The sequence below is a fragment of the Scyliorhinus torazame genome, chromosome 17 (genome assembly GCF_047496885.1).
Source record: "Scyliorhinus torazame isolate Kashiwa2021f chromosome 17, sScyTor2.1, whole genome shotgun sequence".
Classification (NCBI taxonomy): domain Eukaryota; kingdom Metazoa; phylum Chordata; class Chondrichthyes; order Carcharhiniformes; family Scyliorhinidae; genus Scyliorhinus; species Scyliorhinus torazame.
Genome location: NC_092723.1, coordinates 157,913,180 through 157,932,572, shown reverse-complemented (window position 1 = coordinate 157,932,572; position 19,393 = coordinate 157,913,180). Strand labels below are relative to the sequence as shown.

General features: G+C 46.2%; 1 protein-coding gene across 15 annotated transcripts in view; it reads left to right on the top strand.

Annotated features, from left to right (window-relative positions):
• crebbpb (CREB binding protein b) overlaps positions 1–19,393 on the top strand; it is a 279,436-nt gene that overhangs the window by 50,836 nt on the left and 209,207 nt on the right. For 14 of the 15 annotated variants that reach the window (XM_072481399.1, XM_072481406.1, XM_072481400.1 and 11 more), the window contains exons 3-4: positions 14,195–14,371; positions 15,223–15,490. In XM_072481399.1, the coding sequence (XP_072337500.1) occupies positions 14,195–14,371; positions 15,223–15,490 (445 nt within the window). The remainder of the gene's footprint in view (positions 1–14,194; positions 14,372–15,222; positions 15,491–19,393) is intronic. The other variant, XM_072481408.1, reaches the window with a different exon arrangement.

The following is a 19,393-nucleotide window of genomic DNA, read 5'->3' as shown; positions in this document are numbered from 1 at the left end:
TGACCTTTTCGCCTTACTATTCCTGATTTCCACCCAAATTGATTCAACCTTGTCCTCCATAGCACCAATATCATCCCTGACTATTGCCCGGATGCCATCCTTAAAAAACAAAGCTACACCACCGCCCTTACCGTCTATTCTATCCTTTCGTATAGTCTGATACCCTTGGATATTTAACTCCCAGTGGTGACCATCTTTTAACCATGTTCCAGTAATGGCCACTAAATCATAGTCATTCACGATGATTTGCGCCATCAACTCATTTACCTTATTTCGTATACTACGAGCATTCAGGTAAAGTACACTTATGCTGTTTTTTATGTCTTTGTTATGAATCCTAACACCTTGATCAGTAACTTTTCGCAATTTATTTTTCCTCTTACCCTTTCTCCTAATTTTCCTTGTCTTTGAACCCATATCTCCACATAATAACCTGTCACGTAACCTGCTGCCTTGATCTCCATTATCTATCTGCTGTGTGGGGGTTGGGGCGTTTTCCTCTTTTGTGGCTTTCCCTGCGCACATGTTCCCTGAACATATCTCTGTGCTGTTTCGTTCAATTCTTCCCAATCAGGGCCGTCTTCCTGATCTAATTTTTCTCCAAAGGTTTCCTGGAAACCTTTTTGAACTGAAAGCAGCGATTGCAGCTCTGCAATCTGCTTCTGGCACTTTGCGTGATAGAGCGTGCTTTGTCTTTGTTCTGTGGTGGCAGCATGGAGTGCTCTTAATGCTGCCTTTAGATCGCTGCACTGTCTCTGTAATGCTTCTACCTGTTTCTCTGTTTCCTCACGTACCAGGACTGCACGTTGCGTGTCCCGATAGGCCATTTTGTATTGAGACTGGAAGCTGCTCAAGTGCGCCAGACAAGACTGGTGTGCCCTTTTGGCATCCTCCACCTCTACATCTTTTGCTGCCAACTTCCTTCTCAATTTCAAATTCTTCTTTTTCTACCTCGCTTACATCGACCTTACTCATTCGATGTATGCCCTCAACTTCTTTCCAGAGCGTCCTACCGACCTCCTCTGTGCCTCGCAAGCAGGACACGATTGCCATCGGCTTGCGAGCTTTCACTAAGCTCTTTTTGTGGATCTCGCTCAGGTTCTCCCACCAAGTATGTCCTATACTCCCGGGACCTGATTCCTCATTGTCACAGAATTCATTCCAAAGGGGCTATCCTTTCCCTTTGAGATATTTCCTGATCTCTTCCTCCCAAATGGGACATTGTCCCACTCTACTGCTGCTGGTCGCTGCGACCGCAAATTCCTCTGGCTTCATTAGGCGCTGCATTGCCATCTTTCCTATCCGAATGCTGCTCTTCAAATTTGGGACAGGGGTATTAATCCGAATGCTGCTCTTCAAATTTGGGACAGGGGTATTAAGGCACTGCTGTAAATACGGGTACGCCTTTCGCTACTTTCCAATATACAAACTTCCCACGGTTTTGTCGCAACAAAAAATCAACAGTTTTACCTGATAGCCATGTTAGTTACGCATACATACACACACTTCCGAATTTGAGTATTGATCAGAACTGCTTGAACACTTGTGGTTTTCTGTTTCCGATTGGATCTCTAATTCAAATTCTGGGTTCTCCCGGAGTGGTTTTCCGCTTCTAGATCGGGTCCCGCCAGGATGTCGCCAAATAATGTTGCTAACTTTGCCTTAGTTTAATTGCTCTGTTTTATCACCTTTGTTCTTGAGTCGCCAGGTATCTTTATGATACCGCCACGTGGTTCAAGTCCGAGTAATGATCAATAATCCAGTACACCACTTAGTAAGATTTAAATCAAAGCACATTTATTATACACAGTAATCACTACTCATGTACAAATTCTACGTCTAAGCTACTTCTACAGCTAACAGGCCTATACTTAACTTGGAACTGGCCCACCAGGTCAGGGAAACGAATGGCCTTTCGTTCGGGTTCTGAGCCTGCGGGATTCGAAGTTGGTACAGATTGGTAGCTAGGAGCGCCTATCTCGTAGCGAGCGTTGAAGTAAGACTTACAGTTTTGAGCGGCTGTTGAAGAGCGAGTGAAGAGAGCTGGAAGAGGTTGAAGAGAGGTGGAAGAGAGCTGCAAGCGGTGGAAGAGAGAGCGCCTTGAACTTGGGGCTCAATTCTTATAGTCCCCAGGGGCTTCCCGCCTTTCGGGGCAGACCCTGTACCTGGTTCCAAGTGATTGGACTATGTCCCAATCACTTGGTTCGATTTTCTCCAATGCTGGAGCGGCTCCCTGATCAATGGGCGGTCTTGAGGTGGTCGCTCACCTCCTTTTGTGTAGGCTTCTGCTGGCGCCGAAGAGTCTGGTTTTGCTTTATGTGTCTAAATGTTGCTTATTGTTCCCGGGGATTGCTCATTAGTATGCAGATGGCTGGTGTTTTGTTAAGCTGATGGTTGCTGATCTTGTCTGGCCTTTCCAGAGGTAAATACACAGTCAACCTGCAGCTGCTCGTTTTTGTCCTGTTGGCTGACTTTCCCATCAGCCTTTGCCGTTCGCCATTTTAAATCGGGAGTTGGCCATTTTAAGTGGCTACAATGGTAACTGGAAAGGCTAAAGATAGTATCAAACTTGGGGACTTCCAGTGCGGCGGCATGAAGTAGCAGCTGTATTTCGGATGACTCCCGCCCAGGTTCCGGCACTTTAGGCTTACCTGCCCGGTTGGAAGAATTATTTTTAAAACAGACTTTCCCGGAAGTGAAATTGACCACAAAGAGTGCAATTCGAAATTGATATCAAACAGGGTCAGCGGGGTGAAATTACAAACGTTGAACCCAAGCAATGAGGCATCAAAGATGGTGGAGGAAACAGCCATGCCTATCACACTCGACATGATGGCAGGGGTGGTAGCCAGAGAATTAAAATAAATTTAGTGAAGAAATAGATGTACGCTTCAAGAAACACGGTCAGGAATTGAAGGCTTCATTAAAGGAAACTTTGGGCCCAGTAAGGGAGCAACTGAGCAAAACATTTAAAGCGGTAAGTGCGCAGGCAGAGAAATTGAAAAACGTGGAGCAGACTTTATCCCAGCATGAAGACAGACTTGCGTCCTCGGAGGCTGAAATGGCGATCGTCAGAGGTAGGAACAAGGGCTTCAAGGCGAAGCTGGATGATTTAGAAAATAGGTCCAGGTGTATGAACCTGAGGCTGGTGGATCTACCCGAGAGAGTTGAGGGCGCAAGGCTGACCAAATACTTTGCTGTTTTCCCAATGAATGAGCGGTAATACTTGAAACTGTGTAATTTTACCAAGTTGTAAATTTTAAATTTAAACTTTCCTTTTTCAACATTGTTCTCTAGCTGCATCTCAGTTAATAATTCTACTGCATGCTAGGGATGGTCCATCATTTAAAAATAATTAAACACCTTGTGCGCCCTTTTGCTACACTGGAGATTGACAGGGCACATAGGGCCTTGAGGCAGAAGCCACGACCGATGGAGCCACCTCAAGCGGTGATCATTCGGTTTTATAGTTTTCAGAGAAAGGAACTGGTCCTTCCAAGAAAGCCCGGAACATCAACTGAGATGGCAATATGTTAAGGATTTACCAGGACATGGATCTGGCGAAAACGACGGACGGCTTTCACTAAGGTGATGTCGGTCCTGTTTATATATAGAACATAGAACATAGAAAATACAGCACAGAACAGGCCCTTCGGCCCACGATGTTGTGCCGAACCTGTGTCCTAGATTAATCATAGATTATCATTGAATTTACAGTGCAGAAGGAGGCCATTCGGCCCCCCGAGTCTGCACCGGCTCTTGGAAAGAGCACCCCACCCAAACTCAACACCTCCACCCAACACCAAGGGCAATTTTGGACACTAAGGGCAATTTATCATGGCCAATCCACCTACCCTGCGCATCTTTGGACTGTGGGAGGAAACCGGAGCACCCGGAGGAAACCCACGCAGACACGGGGAGGACGTGCAGACTCCGCACAGACAGTGACCCAAGCCGGAATCGAACCTGGGACCCTGGAGCTGTGAAGCAACTGTGCTATCCACAATGCTACCGTGCTGCCCTTAAGAACAAATAAATCTACACTATATCATTTTACCGTAATCCATGTACCTATCCAATAGCTGTTTGAGGTCCCTAATGTTTCCGACTCAACTACTTCCACAGGCAGTGCATTCCATGCCCCCACTACTCTCTGGGTAAAGAACCTACCTCTGATATCCCTCCTATATCTTCCACCTTTCACCTTAAATTTATGTCCCCTTGTAATGGTTTGTTCCACCCGGGGAAAAAGTCTCTGACTGTCTACTCTCTCTATTCCCCTGATCATCTTATAAACCTCTATCAAGTCGCCCCTCATCCTTCTCCGTTCTAATGAGAAAAGGCCTAGCACCCTCAACCTTTCCTCGTAAGACCTACTCTCCATTCCAGGTAACATCCTGGTAAATCTTCTTTGCACCTTTTCCAAAGCTTCCACATCCTTCCTAAAATGAGGTGACCAGAACTGTACACAGTACTCCAAATGTGGCCTTACCAAAGTTTTGTACAGCTGCATCATCACCTCACGGCTCTTAAATTCAATCCCTCTGTTAATGAACGCGAGCACACCATAGGCCTTCTTCACAGCTCTATCCACTTGAGTGGCAACTTTCAAAGATGTATGAACGTAGACCCCAAGATCTCTCTGCTCCTCCACATTGCCAAGAACTCTACCGTTAACCCTGTATTCCGCATTCATATTTGTCCTTCCAAAATGGACAACCTCACATTTTTCAGGGTTAAACTCCATCTGCCACTTCTCAGCCCAGCTCTGCATCCTATCTATGTCTCTTTGCAGCCGACAACAGCCCTCCTTACTATCCACAACTCCACCAATCTTCGTATCGTCTGCAAATTTACTGACCCACCCTTCAACTCCCTCATCCAAGTCATTAATGAGTTTAATCGAAGAGTGCGATTTGGAGTTGTGAACTGAGCAAAATTAAGCGTCATTTTTATTTAAAAACTCCCGAGCAGGCGGAGGACATTAAAAGATCATGGTCTCGACACGGCTTGAGGGATGCAGGTGGGCGGGTTGGTCGTTTGGAATGTTAAGATTTCACTGTTTTATTGTTCATGTTGTTGTTAAGGTGCTGAGTTGGGTTAATGGTGAAGGTGTTTGGATGGGCCGTTTGCTCTGTTCTGGTTTTTTTAGGATTATTCTTTATGGGCTTAGTTGCTGGGACGATGGGGGGATGTTTCCTCAGTTTAAGGCCTTTGTTTTTTATGGGTGGGAAAGAGGACCGGGGGACGAAATATGCTTGGGCAGATATGAAGGCGAAGGTTAAGGAATAGGTGGAACCTGGGTTGCGGTGGTCACCTTACACTAGAAAGTTAGCTCGTTAACGAAAGCCAAGTGGGGATGTTCTGAGACTTATCAGGCTAGTTTGGTTAAGCTCGATGGGTCCAGAAGGGAGAGGGGGAGGGGGTTAGAAGAGACATAGGCTATCTGTTGACTGGGGGTGGGGACTGACTGGAGTGACCAGTATATTTTTCTGCTCCACCATTTAGGTGGGATGAGTCGCAATCTTGGCTAGCGAATTATCAGTGCATCTATGACATTTGGCGATGGTAATGATTGACTCGGAGGTGGGGGGGGGGGGTGGGGGGGCGGTGGCTAGGGATAGGTGACCCCCTACAATGGTGTTCACCTGAAATGTTCGAGGCCTGGGTGGCCCAGTCAAAAGAGCGCAGGTTTTTGCTCATTTAAAGAACTTGGGCTCCGATGTGACATTCCTCCAGGGAGATGCGCGAGCTCAACCATGATCATGTGCAGCTTCAGAAGGCTTGGGTGAGCCAAGTTTTCTATTCGGGATTTGACAACTGGGCTCAGGGAGTGGCGATCCTTATTAATAAACGGGTCCGGTTTCATTCGGAGAATATATTGGCAGATGCAGAGGGGAGGTATGTTATAGTAATAGGGGTGTTGGAAGGGATACTGGTGTTATTGATGAATATTTACGCCCCGAATTGGAATGATACAATGTTCATGAAACGGCTGCTAACAAGGATACTGGATCAAGACACCCATCAACTTATCACGGGAGGAGAATTGTGTGCTAGACCCAAGGGTAGATCATTCTAGACCAAGATTGCTGGCCCCAAGGGGTATGGCAAAGAGGCTAATTGATTTATGGAGGACTGGAGGAACAGACCCTTCGCGGTACCCAAGGGAAAAAAAGAGTTAATTGTTCTCCTCAATTCACAATGTCTTTTCCAGGATTGACTATTTTGTCATAAGCCGAGCGCTAGAGGCAGGGGTGAAGAAATCTGAGTACTCGGCGGTGGTCATTTCTGACCATGCCACACATTGGATGGACCTTGAGTTGGAGGTAGATAAAGGCATGGAAAGGGGTGGCAGCTGGATGTGTGTCTGCTGGCGGACATTTAATTCTGTGCAAGGATCTCTGGATCTATCCATGATTATATTTCGAACAATGACAATGGGGAGGTCTCCCCATCGACACGATGGGAAGCACTGAAGGTTGTAATTAGAGGAGAAATTATATCTTTTAAAGTCCATGTGGAGCTGGAGGCAAGGAGGGAGTGGGAAAAACTAGTAGATGATCTTATAGAGGTAGATCATAAGTATGCAGAAACTCCTTCCGAAGAACTATTAGTGGAGAGGACAAAACAACAAACACTGTTTGATCTGATCACTACAGATTGGGCGGTACGACTGCTGAGGCGAGGTAAAAGGACTATTTACGAATATGGGAAGCAGGCAAGTCGGCTCCAGGCAGATCAACTAAAGAAACAGGAGGCTGAGAGGGAGATTACCCAGATTAGGACATGGGGTGGGGGAGCTGGTCTCAGATCAGGAAAAGGTAAATGAGGTGTTTAAGCCTTTTACCAAAATTTATACAGGTCGGGCCCTCCACGGGATGGAAAAGATATGGTGGCATTCCTGGGTAAATTGCAGTTTCACACGAGAGGTCCTTGAAACGCCACTAGAGTTGGATGAGCTCAAGCAGGCGATGAAACTGATGCAGTCGGGGAAGGCACCAGGACCTGGTTGGTTCCTGGTGGAATTTTATTAAAAATTCATAGACCTATTGGTCCCTCTCTTGTTAGGGATGTTTAGGGACTCCTTGGAGAAAGGTGCTTTGCCACAGACACTGAGGCGGGTTTTGATTTCCCTGCTCTTGAAAAAAGATACGGTCCCCTTGGACTGTGGGTCGTATCATCCAATCTCCCTATTATACGGGGCTGTTGGCTAAGGTGCTGGCATTAAGACTGGAGCTTTGTCTCCGTAAGGTGGTGGAAAAGACCAAACGTGTTTCATTCAGGGGTGTATGTTGACAGCGAATGTGAGACGGCTGCTGAATGTGGTGCTTGCTCTGGGGGTGGGTCGGGTCCCGCAGATCATAATCTTGCTAGACACGAAGAAGGCATTAGACCGGGTCGAGTGGGATTATCTGTTTGCGGTTTTTGACAAATTTGGGCCGGGCTTTGTAGCATGGGTGCGACTGTTATACACGGCCCCATTTGCAAGTGTTTTCACTAACAAAGTGACCTCTGACCCCTTTCGTCTTTACCGGGGTACCAGACAGGGATGGCCCTGAGGTCCTCGAATACACGGGGAAGAATAGTTAGAGGTGGGGGGGAACACAGGGTCTCGCCCGTGACTTTTGTCATGTGAGAGTACCTTTAAGAAATGGGTGTTTATCAAATAGCTGTAGTGGGTGTACCTTTAAGAAATGGGTGTTTATCAAATAGCTGCAGTGGGCAGCACGGTAGCATTGTGGATAGCACAATTGCTTCACAGCTCCAGGTCCAAGGCTCTATTCCGGCTTGGGTCACTGTCTGTGCGGAGTCTGCACATCCTCCCCGTGTGTGCGTGGGTTTCCTCCGGGTGCTCCGGTTTCCTCCCACAGTCCAAAGATGTGCAGGTTAGGTGGATTGGCCATGATAAATTGCCCTTGGTGTCCAAAATTGCCCTTAGTGGTGGGTGGGGTTACTGGGTTATGGGGATAGGGTGGAGGTGTTGACCTTGGGCAGGGTGCTCTTTCCAAGAGCCGGTGCAGACTCGATGGGCCAAATGGCCTCCTCCTGCACTGTAAATTCTATGATAATCTATGATGTCAGAGTGTGGGTGGAGCTGGGTTTTGGTCTGTGGCTTTTTACTTTCGCTTTGAGCAAAAAGTTGGTGTGTGTCTGTGTTTTAGTTTTGTTTTCAGAGTTGGAGCTGCATCCAGCCAAACAATGTAATTTTGATCTCCCTCTTCATGAAAAAGAATGTCTTCAGATCACTTGCTAATTTAAACGTGATAACTGCTCTCAGTAGAGAATGCAAACCTGCTGTCTTTGTTAAAGAAGGTATTTGTCTTATGGTTGTTGCTAGGAAAGATTAGGGTTACTTATAGAGTACTGTATTCTTTGGTGGGAGTATTTGAATTGATAGTTGCTAAGATGTTTACTGTGCGTTTATAACATGTTAATTGGATTCATGGAATAAACATTGTTTTGTTTTTAAAATACTATAGATCTCTGTTGCATCACACTTGTAGGGTGGGCCCTTGTGCCCCCCATAACCAAAACCTATCAAAAGTTGTGGGTCAGGTGAACTCCATGATACACTTTGATGTTCTCTAAACCCTGGCTCATGACACTTTTTATAAAAATAAAAAAAAATTTAGAGTACCCTATTCATTTTTTTCCAATTAAGGGGCAATTTAGTGTGCGCGCAATCAACCTACCCTGAACATCTTTGGGTTGTGGGGGCGAAACCCATGCAAACACGGGGAGAATGTGCAAACTCCACAGTGACAGTAACCCAGGGCTGGGATCGAACCTGGGATCTCAGCGCCGTGAGGCCACAGTGCTAACCACTGCACCACTGTGCTTCCCTATCCCGTGACTTACTATTATATAACGTTTTGGGGCCTTTTCTCGTTACAGGATAAATATAGGAAAGATTGAATATTTTATGGTTGGGTTGATGCGGCAGTGGGGGGGGGTTTGGGGAGTGCCGTTCCGACTGGCTGGAAGTCATTTTCGGTATTTGGGTGTCAAAGATAGCAAGGGTCTGGGGGAAACTCCAGAGATTGAGTTATATGAATCTGGTAGCAAAGGCCAAAGCGGACTTGCAAAAATGGGACAGTGTCCCATTATCCCTGGTGGGCCATGTGTAATCGGTTAAAATTAATATCTTGCCGAGATTTTTATTCTGATTCCAGTGCCGTCCGATATTCTTACCCAAGGTTCCTTTCAGAGAGATTGACTGTCTGGTGACTGGGTTTATTTGGGCAAGTAAGGGCCCAAGGATCAGGAGGACATTGCTCCAAAGGGAGAGACAATTAGGGGGCTTGGCCTTGCCAAACTTTCAATACTATTATTGGGCAGCAAATGCTGAAAAGAGTAGTTTGGAGATTCGGGTGAGTTTTGGGTTTGGGCGGAAGCAGAGTCTGTGAGGGGAGCAAGCCAAGCGGCACTGAAATCAGCTCCGTTGCCAGCGGTACCAAAGAAACACTCGTCTAACTTGGTAGTAGTAGCCATGTTGAAAATTTGGAGGCAGCTCCACCATCATTTTAACTTGAGGGCCGCCTCTAGGCTGATCCCTATCTGTGTGAATCAGTTATTTGAACCTGCTAGGTCGGATGTGAAATTTAGCGAATGGAAGGATCAACTTTAGAGAAAGTAGGAGACTTATTTTTAGAAGGTCGGTTCGCTAGCTATGGGGAACTGAAAGAAAAATATGGGCTCACATATGCTGATGGGTTCAGATATCTCCAGGTGCGCAGCTGGGTCAAAAAGTACTTTTCAGCCTTTCCGAAGAAGCAGCCTTCTACCTTGCTCGAGAGGATCTTAACCTGCTCTGGTTAAGAGGTGGCCAGCATGTCTGATGTATACCAGCTGATGACGGGGGAGAAGATGGGTCCGCTCTTGGAAAAGGAAGTTTGGAGTGAGGCACTGTAGAGGGTGAACTCAACCTTGTCCTGTGTGTAGCTGAGTCTCATTCAACTGAAAGTGGTTTACCAAGCACACCTTACGAATGCTAGAATGAGTCAGTTTTTTGAAGGGGTGGATGATAGATGTGATCGTTGTCTGGGGGCCCCGGCACATCATGCGCACATGTTATGGTCGTGCTCAAAGCTGGTGGACTTCTGGAGGTCTACTTTTGAGACTGGCAGCGGTCCTGAACATTGGGTTGGAGCTTTGCCCATTGGTGACGATATTTGGGGTTTTGGTTGTGCCGGAACTCCGGACGGAGGTGATGACTAACGGCCTGGCCTTTGCCTCACTGGTGGCAAGGAGGCAGATCCTCAGGGGCTGGAGATCAATTACACCGCCTAGCGCCTCGGCATGGCTGGGTGGCTTGATGGAGTTTTGAAATCTCAAGAAGGTTAAGTTCTCCGTGCGAGGGCCAGTTGAAGGATTTTACCGCAGATGGTGGCTGTTTATATTGTACTTTAAAGAGCAAAGAGCTGGTCGCTGTTAGGTCGAGGGGGGGTGGGGGGGTGGCAAGGTGGGTGGAGAGAACTAAGTTTTACTGTTGAAAGGGAAGAGGGGGTGGGGAGGGGACTCTTATTATTTAATTGTTATTCTGTGTTTTTGTAGGTTTTATATAAAATTGTTCAATTTTAATTAAAATATATATTTTTTAATATATCAAAGTTAATGAAAAAGCATTTAATTGCAAAGGCAAGGTGATAGGTCAGAAGATTGGAGAGAATATAAGGAACAGCAAAGAATGACTAAAAGTTTAATAAGGAGGGAATAATTAAAGTCGGAAGAAAGCTAGCCAGAAATATAAAAACAGATAGAGTTTTTATAAATATATTTAAAAGAAAAGAGTTAACAAAAGTGAGCATTGGTCCTCTAATGTGAGTCTGGAGAATTGAGAATGGAAAACAAGGAGATTGCAGATGAATTAAGCAGGTATTTTTCATCAATCTTCACTACAGATGATACAATAACATCCCAGACGCAGCTATAAACCAGGAAATGGAAGGGAAGAAGGAACTCAGGAAATTTATAGTCATCAGAGAAGTAGTACTAAGTAAATTGTTGGAGCTGTCTAGTAAGGTAGTTGATGCATTGGGTTTAAGTTCCCAAAATACTCTAGATTTGGGGACGGTCCCATTAGCTTGAAAGATCGCAAATATAATTCCTTCATTCAAAAAGGCAAAGACAGAAAGCGGGAAAATACAGGCCAGTTAGCTTAACATCTGTCATAGGGAAAATGTTGCAAGCTATTATTAAAGATGTTAAAGCAGGGCACTTGAATAAGCCCAAGGTAGTCAGGCAGAGTCAACATGGCTTTATAAAAGGGAAACCCTGTTTAACAAACTTATTGTGGAGTTCTTTGAGGAAGTGACCTGTGCTGTGGATGAAGGGGAACCAGTGGATGTACTGTTCTTAGATTTCCAAAAGACGTTTGATAAAGTGCCACATCAATGGTTATTGCAGAAACAAAATATTAGTGTTATAGGGGTAATATGTTGGCATGCATAGAAGATTGGCTGGCTAACGAGAAGCAAAGACTAAGCATAAATGGGTCTTTCAGGTTGGTAAGATGGAACAAGTGATGTACCTCAGGGTTCAGTGCTCGGACCTCAACTGTTGGAATTTTTATAAATGACTTGATAAAGGGGTGTTTGCCAAATTTGCTGATGACCCAAAGATAGGTAAGAGAGTAAGTTGTGAAGAGGACATAAGGAGATAAAAAAGATAGGCTAAGTGAATGGGCAAAGAACTGGCAAATGGAAAAATATGAAATTGCCCATTTTGGCAGGAAGAATAAAAAATAACCATATTATCTAAATGGTAGGAGATTGCAGAGCTCTGAGGTGCAGAGGCATCTGAGTGTCCTAGTGCACGAATCACAAACGGCTCGTATGCAGGTACAGCAAGTAATTTGTGAAGCTAATAGAATGTCATCTTTTCTGGTGAGGGAAATATAAAGCAAAAGTAGGGAGATTATGCTTCAGTTCTACAAGCAATTAATGAAACTATATTTAAATTACTGTGTATAGTACAAGACACCTTATTTAAGGAAGGTTTAAGTGTGTTGGAAGAAGTTCAGAGAAGGTTTACCAGACTAATAATACCTGGAATGGGTGGGTTGACTTGTGAGGAAAGGTTGGACAAACTAGGTTTGTGTTGGTTGGAGTTTAGAAGAGCAAGTGGTGACTTGATCGAAACATAGAATCCCTACAGTGCAGAAGGAGGCAATTCAGCCAATCGAGTCTGCACTGATCCTCCAAAAGAGCACTCTACCTAGGCACACTCCTCCCCGCCCTATTCTCGTAACCCTGCATATTGATCATGGTCAATCCACCTAACCTGCACATCTTTGGACTGTGGGAGGAAACCGGAGCACCCAGAGGAAGCCCGCACACACACTGAGAACGTGCAGACTCCACACACAGTCACGCAAGGCCAGAATCAAACTCGATTCCTGGTGATGTGAGACAGCAATGCTAACCCCTGTGCCGACGGCAACATACAAGATGCTGAGGGATGTGGAGAGAATCTTTCCATGTTGTGATAGAATCTGAAACTAAGCGTCACTTTAGAAATAAGTCGCCAATTTGAAATGAGGATGAAGTGCAATTCTTTCTTTGAGGCTCCTGAGCCATTGGAACCCTTCCTGAAATGGTGATGGAACCAGAGTCTTTTAATACTTTTAAGGTGGCGATGGATGGATAGTTGCTAAACAAGGGAGCAATAGGTTACCGGGGACTGGCAGGATGCAGATTTGAGGTTACTATCACATCATCTTAAATAGCAGAGCAGGCTCAAGGAGCTGAATTGCCTACTCCTGATCCTGGTCATATGTTTTCGGATGATGTCTCACAAGGACAGTATGTAGATACGAAATAGGAGGGACGCAAGGATAGATCTTTGATGGGTGCCCAAATAACAATACAGTAGTTGCATCTGAGCAATAAATGTACTTCTGGATTGCTAGAGCTTTTAAAAAAAAAAGTGTTTGAAATCACTTCCTCATCATTATTAGAAATCAGTTGTGGACCATTGGTTGGTTGTGCTATTCTACTGTTGTGAAACCATCTTGCTTCACACAAGCTGGTGATTTGTTGAATGTTTGGCTTGTGACCGCTGATATTGACTTTCTTTGCTCTTTCCCAGGTGGAAAAGATTAATAATTTCCAATCAACTCCTGGACAATGCTATTTCACCGCCATGTTGATTTTGAAATAAAGTGCGCACATTTTTCCCTGCCGATTTTCTCTTGCCTCTTCCACTCCCCTCCTAATCACAATATTGTTCTGCTAGTAAGTTGGGGCTTTCAGTAACTCGCCTCAGTGACCATTGTTCTTATGAGTTTTGGTCGTGAATGTTGGAAATTTGTTGACGTTATCAAATTCATAGCTAAGTTCAATCTTTTCCTGTCTGAATTTTGTGCATGTCCAGCAAGGGTTGCTGCATGGAGATCAGCAGCATGAATCCTGGTTACCCCCTCTGCTCTAAACTATCTTTAACATTGCTTTGGCCCTTTTCAACAAGCAGCAGGAGAATAGTTTTTAACTTTTGTAATTAATTCTTGACTTCCTCATTCCTTTCCACCCTCATAAATACAGCATCTTGTGTCTCTGGTACGTTACGTTAAATGTTTCACTTCCCAAGAAAAGATCTGGAGATTGAATTAAAGCCATGGTCTAGACTTTCCAATTTCATGGCAATCTTTTCCGTTTCTTTTTATTGTGTTAGGGAGTTTATACAGACCAGAAGATCATGTGTTCAATTTCTGCTCTTGCTGAGATCAATAAACTCGGCACAATGTAGCAGGGTTTTTACAATTGTCTTCAATTAAGAAGGGAGAGGAAATTCAGTCAGCTTTCCTGCTGGAAAACACTTTCGTGTGAACACCAGATGCAGACAATCTCAGGCTTGGCTGTGATGCCATCCGTAGTCAAATAACATTACGCTCATTGGCTTGAAGAATGGACACTTAGGCAAGTACCTATAGAAGGATATAGAACTGAATAAATGAAAGAGTTAGCAATCCGAGAGGAAAACATTTTTAATTAAGAACAAAAAATTACATTGATGCTAATTTTATTGTGTGGGTGTTTCATAGTCAGGATTCATCTTGAGTGAAAAGATTGTTCGCAGTTTTAAAAATCTATGCTTTTATTTTTTTTTTAAATAATGAATATGCAAACTGAATATTTGGGGAATTATTTTTGGTGTGATGTAAAACTGGAACGTTTCCTTTATTTTGTTGCAGATGGGGATTTCGGGTAATGCAAGCCTTTTTGGACAAAGCTATGGTCAAGTTGGTGGTCAACAATTAGGCGCTGCAGGGGTTGGACCTCCATTACAAAGCAAAAGCAATCTTTCTAATAGCCTGCCTCCATTTCCAGCTGATTTAAAAGGCACTCAAGTTACAAATGTGCCAAACATGGTAAGCAGGCTGTATGTTGCAAACACATTTGTACAAATAATTGAACTGCCCCAAAACTTCAAACCTTTTTTTGTTTTTTTAAAAATCAATTTAGAGTACCCAATTCCTTTTTTCCAATTAAGGGGCAATTTAGTGTGGGTAATCCACCTATCCTGCACATCTTTGGGTTGTGTGGGCAAAACCCACGCAAACACGGGGAGAATATGCAAACTCCACACAGACAGTGACCCAGAGCCGGGATCAAACCCGGGACCTCAGCAGCGTGAGGCAGCAGTACTAACCACTGCACCACCGTGCTGCCCACCCAAAACGTTAAACCTGTGGAAAGAAAAGTTTTTGTCATGAAGAAGTAAGATGCAGACTTGCTCTTTTAAAATGCTGGATTCACAGTTAGTGGGAAGTGACCTCTTGGAAGATCTATCGGCGATATAGTAAATTTTGTGTCCTTCCAGCTTAATTGTTAACATTGGTAGTTGACATTGGGCTTGAAGCTAAAGTTTGTGTTGTATTTTTAATCTACCCTTCATCTTTTTTTTCTGTCTCCATGAAGTGAACTAATTTAATGTAAAATAGTTTTGACTTTTTTGAAAAAAGAGTAACGTAATGACACACTCATCTGAAAGAAAAGTGGTAAATGTACTCCTTATCAAAAAACTTGGTGTAAGTTTCATGGCTGCATCATTTGGCCTTCTACCCAGTGGCTGAATGCTGGTCTATTTTTGGACATGTTTGTCCTGCAGTTCTCTCTATGTTCAATTTTATGAAGAAGCTTTTTGCTTTCCTCATCCAATTTATAAATTGTCACTGGATTTTGAGTCCTTTTTTCACCGTTTCTTTCTTTTCTTTACAAGTCGCAACAGCAGTCCCAGGTTCAACAGGTAGGGATGGTACAAGTACCGTCCCAGGTACCAACACAAGGAATGGCATCTGCACCGACTGCAGACCCTGAGAAGCGCAAACTGATACAGCAGCAGCTGGTCCTACTGCTTCACGCCCACAAATGCCAGCGGAGAGAACAGGCAAACGGTGAGGTGCGATCCTGTGCGCTGCCCCACTGCCGAACCATGAAAAACGTCCTGAATCACATGACTCACTGTCAGGCAGGCAAGTCCTGCCAGGGTAAGTGTACTTGATTGGACCTTTTGTGCACTACTTACACATTTTAATAAGCCAGATGGCCAGACGTTCAAATACAGTCCCTCTGCAGATAACTATAAAAGCATTTAACCGTAAACTGTTTCCAGTATGTTTTTTTTAAATAAACATTTAATTGAGGTATTTTTGGTTATAGTAACAACAACAAAATAAACAATATACATGAAACCATAAACATAGTGCAAAAGCCATTTATCTCACATACAGGTCCCACCCCTATTGACCCCCTACTCTAATCTAAACTACTCCCCCCCCCCCCCCCCCCCCCCCCCCCCCCCCCCCCGGCAAAGAACTCGACGAACGGTTGCCACCTCCGTGTGAACCCTAACAGTGACCCTCTCAAGGCGAACTTGATTTTCTCCAAACAGAGAAAGCTAGCCATGTCCGATAGCCAGGTCTCCGGCTTCGGGGGCTTTGAGTCCCTCCGTGCTAATAGTATCCGTCTCCTGGCTACCAGGGAAGGAAAGGCTAGAACGTCTGCCTCTTTCTCCTCCTGGATTCCCAGGTCTTCTGACACCTCGAAAATCGCCACCTCTGGACTCAGCGCCACCCTTGTTTTTAACACCGTGGACATGACGTCCGCAAACCCCTGCCAAAATCCCCTAAGCTTTGGACATGTCCAAAACATGTGGACATGGTTCGCCGGTCCTCCTGCACATTCTGCACACTATCTTCCACCCCAAAGAATCTGCTCATCCGGGCCACTGTCATGTGAGCGTGGTGAACAACCTTAAATTGTATCAGGCTGAGCCTGGCACATATTCCAGACGCATTGTCTCTACCCAACGCGTCTGCCTATAGACCATCCTCTATCTCACCTCCCAGCTCCTCCTCCCACTTGCGCTTCAGCTCCTCAGTCTGCGTCTCCTCCGACCCCATATGCCCCTTACAAATGTCCGAAATGCTCCCTTCTCCTACCCACCCTCTGGAAACTACCCTGTCCTGAATCCCCCTTAGCGGTAAGAGCGGGAAGGTTGACACCTGTTTACGAAGGAAGTCCCACACCTGCAGGTACCTGAATTTGTTTCCCCTTGCCAACCCAAACTTTTCCTCCAACGCCCTCATACTCGGTTAGCTCCCCTCTATGAACATATCCCCCATCCTCTCAATCCCTGCTCTCCGCCATAACCGGAACCCCCCGTCCATACTCCCCGGGGCAAACCAGTGATCATCACAAATTGTAGCCCAAACCGATGCTCCCACATGCCTCCTCCACTGGCCCCAAACTCTCAGGGCCGCCACCACCACTGGACTGGTGGAGGACTGTGCGGCAGGAACGGCAGAGGTGCAGTTACCCCAAATTGGTGCCCTTACATGAAGCCACCTCCATACGCACCCATGCCGACCCCTTCCCCGCCACCCACTTCCTCATCATAGCTATATTAGCCGCCCAGTAATAGTTGCTAAAATTTGGCAGCGCCAGCCCGCCCTCTCCCCGACTCCGCTCAAGCATTACCTTCCTTACTCGCGGGATCTTGCCCGCCCAGACGAAGCCCGTGATTACTCTGTTGACCCGCTTAAAAAAAGACCGCGGAATAAAGATGGGGAGACACTGAAATACAAATAGGAATCTCGGGAGGACCGTCATCTTCACTGTCTGCACCCTCCCAGCCAGTGACAACGGAAGCGTGCCCCATCTCCAAAAATCGTCCTTCATTTGGTCCACCAGCCGGGCCAGATTCAATTTATGCAGCCGGTCCCATTCCCGCGCCACTTGGATGCCTAAAGCTTCCCTTTACTAACCTAAATAGCAGCTCTCTCTGTCACCTCTCCTGTCCCCTCGCCTGGACTACAAACATCTCACTCTTTCCCATATTAAGCTTATATCCTGAAAACCGGCCAAATTCCCCTAGAGCCCTCATGATTTCTTCCATCCCCCCTATTGGGTCTGAAACGTACAGAAGCAGGTCATCCGCACAGAGTGAAACCCTGTGCCCTACCCATCCCCCGGACCAGGCCTCTCTAGCCCCTCGAGGCTCTCAGAGCAATTGCCAACGGCTCTATAGCCAGTGCAAACAACAGCGGGGAGAGGGGGCATCCCTGTCTCGGTGCAGTCTAAAATAGTCCGATGTTGTCCTATTCGTCCGTACACTTGCCAGAGGAGCCTGATACAGTAACCTGACCCAGTCAATAAAGCCCCGCCCAAATCCGAACCGTCCCAGTATCTCCCACAGATAGTCCCATTCTACCCGATCAAAAGCCTTTCTGCATCCATTGCGATTACTACCTCCACCTCCCTACCTTCCGGGGGAATCATAATCACATTTAACAATATTCTTCCATTGGCCACCAACTGCCTGCCCTTAACAAACCCTGTCTGGTCCTCCCCAATAACGTCCGGAACACAATCCTCGATCCTGGAGGACAAGACTTTGGCCAGCAACATGGCATCTACATTCAACAGGGAGATCGGCCTGTAGGACCCACACAGCTCCGGGTTCTTGTCCCGCTTAAGAATCAGCGAAATCGTTGCCTGTGACATCGTCGGGGGCAACACTCCTCTTTCCCTTGCCTCATTGAACATCCTCAACAACACCGGCCCCAATATCTCCGAGAACTTTTTATAAAACTCCAGTGGGTACCCGTCCGGACCAGGGGCCTTACCTGCCTGCATGACCTTCAGACCCTCCACTATCTCCTCCAGCCCGATTGGGTCCCCCAACCCTTCTACCCGCTCCCCGTCCACCTTTGGGAAATTCAGCCCCTCCAAGAAGTGCCTCCTCCCCTCCGGCCCCATAGGGGGTTCCGACCTGTACAGCCTGCTGTAGAAATCGCTAAACGCCTTATTCACCCCGACTGAATCACCAACCAGGTTCCCATCTCCGTCCTTTACTTTCCCTATTTCCCTAGCTGCCTCCCTCTTCCTAAGCTGCTGTGTAAGCATTCTGCTGGTCTTCTCTCCATGCTCATAGATCGCCCCCCTCGCCTTTCTCAGCTGTTCCACCGTCCTCCCTGTGGTCAGCAAGCTAAACTCCGCCTGTAACCTCAGCCGTTCCCTTAAAAGCCCTGCCTCTGGGGTCTCTGCATAATTCCTATCAATCTGTAGTAACTCCTTTACCAGTCGGTCCGTCTCCGCACTGTCCACTTTCTCCTTTATGGGCCCGGATTGAGTTCAGCTCCCCCCTGACCACCGCCTTCAGTGCTTCCCACACCACAGCTACTGAAATTTCCCCCATGTCATTGACTTGCAGGTAGCTGAATACATTTCCTCAGCCGCTCGTACACCCCTTCATCTGCCAAAAGTCCCACATCCAACCTCCAGTGCAGGTGCTGGTTACTGTCTTTACTAACCTGCATTGTCAACTTGGTGCGGAGCATGTTCTGAGATTGTAATCGCCGAGTACCCCGTGTCCACCACACCAGCCAGCAAGGCCCTGCTCAAAATTAAGAAATCAATCCGGGAATACGCTTTATGCACATGTGAGTAGAAGGAGAACTCCTTCACCCGCGGCTGCCCAAATCTCCATGTAGCCACCCCCCCCCATCAGCTCCATGAACCCTCTTAGCTCATTTCCATTGCTGGCACCCTGCCCGTTTTCGAGCTTGACTGGTCCAAGCCAGGGTCCATAACTGTGTTGAAGTCCCCTCCCATGACCAACCTGTACGAGTCCAGGTCCGGTATCTTCCCCAGCATCCTCTTTATAAACTCCACACCATCCCAATTTGGTGCATACACATTTACTAATACCACCTGCACCCCCTCTAGCTTCCCACTGACCATAATGTACCGCCCTCCCACGTCGGAGACTATTCTACCCTCCTCAAACACCACCCGCTTATTGATCAGGATCGTGACCCCTCTAGTCTTTGAGTCTAGTCCCGAGTGAAAGACCTGACTGACCCAGCCTTTCCTCAGTATAACCTGGT